This window comes from Sinocyclocheilus rhinocerous, unplaced genomic scaffold, assembly GCF_001515625.1.
Source record: "Sinocyclocheilus rhinocerous isolate Xijiao unplaced genomic scaffold, SAMN03320098_v1.1 scaffold539, whole genome shotgun sequence".
In the NCBI taxonomy this organism is placed as follows: Eukaryota; Metazoa; Chordata; class Actinopteri; order Cypriniformes; family Cyprinidae; genus Sinocyclocheilus; species Sinocyclocheilus rhinocerous.
The window spans coordinates 941,960-948,798 of record NW_015653003.1 but is presented as its reverse complement, the minus strand read 5'-3'; the positions used below and the strand labels follow the sequence as shown (position 1 = coordinate 948,798).

Here is a 6,839-nt window from a genome sequence, read left to right as displayed (position 1 = left end):
CTCGTTTTTGTGACACTCTTAATGCATTTTATTTATTTTCTTTATGTCTTTTCATCGTCTGTTTGATTACGTCTTTAATTGATTTTTCCGTACATTTCTGCCATATGTAGGCTACATTAACTGACAGTCACCACTGATAAGCTACTAAATATTGTAGAAACGTAATTTTCTGTAAAGTTGCTTTGCAAAGATTTGTATCGTGAATTGAATTATGTCTTTATTTGATTAAATCCATCTGATCGCACAGGCGCCTCACGCACACACAAACAACATTAGTTCTACCGTTGCCTGACATTTCAGCCATTCATCATCAAACTAAAATGCAGTCAACCAAACACAAAAGTTACACAGTTTATTTTAAAAGGTCCGTTGTAAAATCAGCGTGCAGTGCCCAAACAAACATTTTTGCGCATGTGAAGGATTTTACAAGGATGTGAGAACATGAGTGAAGTATAAAGCCATGTTTAGGCTACATTAGAATAATAGTTATGCAAACAAATGTTACAAATATGGCAAAAATGGAAACATTTGGATTCTTGTGTTATGAGTGAATGCCACTATAGCCTAATTAGATTTATTTTATAGTTGAATATATAATTTTATAACTACTTATTTTTCTTTTTTTTTCTATTCTGAATACCGTTAAATTTAAAATATTTGTTGTAGAGTGAGGGGAACTAAATAGGCTGTTTATATTTACGAGTATTTTAATATACATATAAATTACATAAATTAATGTAGCCTAATAGTTTGCAATTACAAGGTTAACGGATGTTTTTGGAGTAAGATCAATTTCTCTTTGACGAGATTACTTCCTCTTTTTGGCCGGGTTTCGTTTCTCCGTGTCGTAAACTCTAGGGCCGAGGCTTCTAAACCAGGGTGTTTTTAGGGGCGTGATATTCAAATGACGATTGTTTTCTGCCGCCACATTTATCAACGTGTGATCATTCGTACGATGAGATTGGCGGCATACGAATGTTTCATGAATCACACGTGAACTCTGTCGTAAGTTGATTTGTGCGCACGGATCTGCGCTCGTTTCTACGTTAGATTGATAAATGAGGCCCATTGTGTTTCTTAAATTTTCTTTACTTGGTCTTAAAAATGTCTTAAATGTAACTTCATAAAACCTGCAGAAACCCTGTATATGTGTAGTTTAACTACACATATTCTCTGAAAGCTGAGGTGTGTAATTGTAGTGCAAAAAGTGCTTCTTCCTCTTTTGTTTGATTTAGTTTATCCTGAATAACAGTGTGTGGTGTGTCACAGGTGCGTGAGGTGCGATCTCAGCTCAAAGACATCATGGTGCAGCAGAAAATGAACCTGGTCTCCTGCGGCTCAGACTGGGATGTGATCAGGAAATGCATCTGTGCTGCGTACTTTCACCAGGCTGCTAAATTAAAGGTACACAACTACTTACCATATTTGGCAATGTAATGATGGATTCCGTTTCAGCAAGCAGCATGTGAAGCATCTTCATGACCTGTATTTGTTTGTTTAGGGAATAGGGGAGTATGTGAACGTGAGAACTGGGATGCCCTGCCATCTGCACCCCACCAGCGCTTTGTTCGGGATGGGCTACACCCCCGACTATATCATCTACCACGAGCTGGTCATGACCACAAAGGTACTTCTTCCTCCTCAGCCTTTGAGTGTGAAGTAACACACGTTAGAATGAATCACGGTTTGCTATAACGGCGAGTTAGCGCGCATGCTCTGACACATCTGACACTGAGCTCTGGTGCTTAAATGGGGGATCCAAGCTTGAATCCAGTTTACAACATTTCCTTATCCTGTTCCTCCAGTTTTTTCCCCAATTATTTCCTGCGAAAAAGCCGTTTCCATTGCAGTTTTGCGAATTATTCCTTTTTCGCATTGCCTGAAAAACCACCTCATGCGAGCGTAAAAACATTTTTGCGATATATGGGCGTTTTTGCGAAATTGACGCGTTTCCATTAGGCGTATTTTCAATTCGCAATTTCAATTTGCGCAATTTGAAGGGTAATGGAAACATGTCTACAAGAATATTAAGCATCAAAAACATGTTCTCAACTTTGATAATAATATGAAACGTTTCTTCACTGAAGACTGGAGTAATGATGCTGAAAATTCAGCTTTGCATCACAGGAAAAAATTAAGATTTAAAATATATGAAAGTATTTCTTTTAAATTATATTAATATTTCACAAAATTACTCTTTTTACTGTTTATGTATGTGTATTTATGTATGTTTGTGGGCATATATGTCCACATTTATGAATAAAAATGGCTAAAATGGTTTGAAACTTTTTGAAAAATAGAGTGAAAACTAGATTTAAAATGAACTAGGCATGTTTTACACTGTTATTCATACAAGGAACATTTTTTCATAAATATACACAAATATATGAATTAATGGTAATATACATGTTACATTCATGCTGAAAGTTTTTTTTTTATTGATACAAACAATTGAATATAAGCGTTGAATCAATTTCGAATCAGCACTATCATCTTTTTTTGCTTCTGAATAAAAAGCACATTAAAATCTTCATGATATTAATGATGTTGACAAATTTTATACTGCTAACAACATATTAAAGCAATAAGCCCCAAGAAGCCGTAGTTTACAGTGAATTTATAACAGCTAAGGGGCGTTGTTAGGCATGACACGAAGTGGAGTGCCCCCTTAGCTGTTATAAATTCACTGTAAACCACGGCTTCACGGGGCTTATTGCTTTTATAAAACGGTTATTCCATATACGTAGTAAGGTTTCACAGAATAAAACAGAGCAAATAAAGTGTAATGATATTAATAAAAACAGTATTCTTCCACCAAACAATGTAGTTCCTTAGAAACAGTTGTGGTTCCAACAAAGTGTTTGCAGAGCAACACACAGAAGTAAACAAAGGTGTATGTTTGTAGAGTAATTTACAACAGCTTCGAATGCGGCTCAACCAGTCAGAATCAAGGACCGGAACTATCCGTTTTATAATATTCAATATAGTGTGAATATCCCATCCCCAAATGCCAGTGAAGAGTGATTTGTTGACACGTATGTGTGTTTGTGTTTCAGGAGTACATGCAGTGTGTGACGGCAGTGGACGGCGAGTGGCTGGCTGAGCTGGGGCCCATGTTCTACAGTATCAAACATGCAGGAAAGAGCAGACAGGTGAGCAGCGTCCTTCCTGAATATCACACCCAACACTTATGGTACATATTTGTCTCTATCTCGTCTCACACACTTTTGGTCCCTCTTTCAGGAGAACCGAAAGAGAGCCAAGGAGGAGATCACCAACATGGAGGAGGAGATGTCTCTTGCACAAGAACAGATCCGTGCACGGAAAGAGGAGCAGGAGAGGAAGAGCAATCTGGGCAGCGTCAGGTACTTCAGCCATCTTCCTCACAAATACTGCTGTCACTCAGGGTTTAGAGCGACTGCTCGCACTCTCACGAAATCTGAATCATCCTATTTAGGAGGAAGCCATCAAATGGCTGCCGTGCTGAAATACTAATGTTGCAATTTTTATGAAGGCTATTATCCCCTTCACACCCTCCCCTGCCTTCATCTTCCTCATCTCTTTCCTAACGTCTCCTTGTCTTCCACGTGATGAGCTTTTCTCACCTCCCGTCTCCACAGGAGAGAAAAAGAAATAATATTGACTCCTGGCTGACCCCCATTACTGTGGCAATATAAATTGTGCCGCCACAGACAGGGAGAAGAGGGACAGATGCTAATTTTTTTAGACTAATCCGGGAAATTAATTTTACACACACCTGTCTGCTCCACAAAAGCGATAAATGTGTCCTTTAACATAACACTTCATTAATTAATCAGGACTTTTATCTCTGAATCAAAGCCTTCGGCTGACTGTCTGCATGATGGACGTCCTGACAATAATCACATTAAAAGTGGAGATTAGACTTTTGATGTGCATGATGGGGAGATGGATAATTAAGGTGCGGGCCTCCCTCTTGGGCTCTGATGCCTTCATGGGGTTTTAAATAAGCTGATAGGAAGACGCTGGCTGATCTAAGATAAGATCACAGCTCTTTTCATCTGACCTGAATCCTGCAGGACCCACAGGTCACTTACAGGACATTTGACATTTCTTCTGAAGAAAATGCTTTGAAAATCACTGCCATAAAGCGCTATGAAGTCGTGCTTGGTTGCCAGGGTGTTGATGTGCGGTTGCTAAGGAGTTCAGACCTTGCTTTTTTAAAATTTATTCCTGAGTTTAGCATTTTTACACGCAAAGACGCATTCTGTTTGAATGCTTACTGGCCCTCTATTATATCTATTCTCTCTTTCAATGTATCTTTCTTTTCTTCTTCTTTTTTTCTGGCCTGTTTTATTTGTCTACCAGTCAGAAATTTAAGTTCTGGTCTTTAAGTAATGTAATACATACATGCCTCAAGCCACACAATTTGAGGAATCATTCATGTACAGACAAACAATGAAGGACACGAGATTTGTCAAAGTTTAAATGGATAGTTCACCCAAAAATGAACATTTGATAGAAATGTACTCACCCCCAGGCCATCCTATATGTCGATGAGCTTTACAAGAAATGTAGCATTACATCACTTGCTCACCAGTGAATGGGTGCCGTGTGTGTAATAAACAAGTCCATTAAGACTTCAAACCATTGCTTCCCGTGTAGATTTTTATTAATCAAAATATGAATTAATCAAGCATAATCAATGTGAATATAACCATGTATATATATATATAGTATATATAGTGTATATATAGTTTTTTGCTTCACAAGACATTGGACTGGAGTCATGTGGTTTACTTGTGGATTATTGTGATGTTTTTATCAGCTGTTTGGACTTTCATTCTGACGGCACCCATTCACTGCAGAGGATCCATTCGTGAGCAAGTGACGTAATGCTAAATTTCTCTAAATCTGTGAAGATGAAGAAACAAACTCATCTACATTTAATGGCCTACGCATGTATAAATGTTCAGAAAATTTTGGGTGAACTATTCCTTTAATACTGCAAAGCAACATGCTGAAAAACACACAAAATAATGTGAAAATGGAGAAGTGATCCTCTGCAAAGACTTAAAACACCATATCACCATGCCAGAGAGTTCTGCAACTCACATTTTCTTCATAAAATGTAATTGGAATGTTCGTTAGGAAAAAAAAAAAAAAGTATGAAACTAGCTAAAAGTTCAAATGTTCGGATGGCAGGCAGCAGAAAGTGAAGTGACGGAGGTGTGAGCTGAGTCTGTGCTGGAGGAGCAGGAGGGTCATGGCCTGATGGATGTAATTGCTGGCGGTGTGAGGAGGGGAGCGCTGTGCACCGCTGTAATTACAGATGATAGATCGCCCTGTCAGCTGCATCAGACTCGCATCCCGCAGGTCCCCACAAAGACAAACTGTCCTTTTCTCTCTGCTCGAAGTTCCTGTCACCGCTCTGTCTGTTCTTCTCATTTAACCTTAGAGCAAATCTCACAACTTCTGATCCGTGGCACATTAGAGTCACACACACACACACAAACAAGCTTTCTATTTAAATTAACATCCTGACATAAACATGTCTTTTCATCATTTCCAAACAGGTCAATAAAGATCTTCACCCCAGGAAGGAGAGAGGAAGCGCCCATGACACCAAAACGAACACCAGCCCGATTTGGCTTATAGTGCTTGTATCTGCAATTTCAGGCAGATAGTATTGCAAATATGATGTTGCTTCAGTCAGTGCAGTTTTATTAAATATGATCATGGCAGTGCTTGGCACATGCAGCTTCCAGGTTTGTCCAGCAGTAGGAGCAATTGTATAAGGAGAACATTTCTAGTCATCATCTCTTCCCCTCAGTTAAAGTGTTATTTGTGACCGTTTTAGACTGTCCAAAAAATGGATGCTAGTACTGCATTCAATCAATGTTTGGCCAAATTCAAAAACAAACACATTTGTCGTTCTTATATTTGAATGCACTTGAACTAAAGAAAAAAAAAATCAGCTTTATTTGACATTATAAATATACTTAGTCCAACGACAGGCGCTTTTTTTTTTTTTTTTTTTTTTTTTTTAATGCTTGAATGTTTGTGTACGCTAGAACAGTAGAATTTATTCATGCCCTGCTGTAATATTCACTTTACCATTGAATTATAATTCACATTCTCTCATATTTCAGCTTGTGAAATGCAGCTGTTGTATCATTCTTTCAGAGAACACAGAGCATCCATGAATATTAACTTCCTGTACTTTGATAGGTTAATCCCCTGTGGATGAAGCTTGTCTTTGTTATTCTGACAAAAACATTGCTAGAATATTTCATCATTCTGCTGGAATCAACACTGACCAGGCGGCGGTCAAACCCCGCGTCGTCTTTGATGCAATTGGGCTGCAAGGCATTGAACAGATGTGCTGTGTACCGACAGAGATGACAGGCGTTCACACAATCCATGATCAACCGCTTGCCACCGAGGGCCATTTCACTTTCTTTCTGATTTTTAGAGCTGTTTGTATTTTTGGAAACGTTGAAAAAAGAGGTCTGTTGAACTTTACTATTCTTCATTGCTGATGTGTAGGTACAGTACGTCTGTATATTGTGTTTCTTTTTTTGTTGTTGTAAGATTTAGATATGCAGAAGTCAAAACATGTTTAGAGGCGACAAATTGTTTTCAGAAAGGCTGGAAAATGGGAATAACTCTATTTTTGAAAGTGTAAAACATTCATTCTGTGTCTCCTTTGTATTTCAATTTTACTGCTTTATATTAGATATTAAAGAAATGAATCCAGCAATGCTTTATTTGTAGGTAGTGATTGGATCACTGCACACTTAAGGCCCGTTCACACCAAGCACGATAACTATAAAGAACGATAAAGGTATAGTTTTAAA

General features: G+C 38.2%; 1 protein-coding gene across 1 annotated transcript in view; it reads left to right on the top strand.

Annotated features, from left to right (window-relative positions):
* LOC107715445 (pre-mRNA-splicing factor ATP-dependent RNA helicase PRP16-like) overlaps positions 1–6,744 on the top strand; it is a 38,853-nt gene extending 32,109 nt beyond the window's left edge. The window contains exons 23-27 of the mRNA XM_016521589.1: positions 1,270–1,404; positions 1,502–1,627; positions 3,057–3,152; positions 3,244–3,365; positions 5,556–6,744. Coding sequence (XP_016377075.1) covers positions 1,270–1,404; positions 1,502–1,627; positions 3,057–3,152; positions 3,244–3,365; positions 5,556–5,637 — 561 coding nt within the window. The 3' untranslated portion in view covers positions 5,638–6,744. The remainder of the gene's footprint in view (positions 1–1,269; positions 1,405–1,501; positions 1,628–3,056; positions 3,153–3,243; positions 3,366–5,555) is intronic.
* The last annotated feature ends 95 nt before the right edge of the window (positions 6,745–6,839 follow it).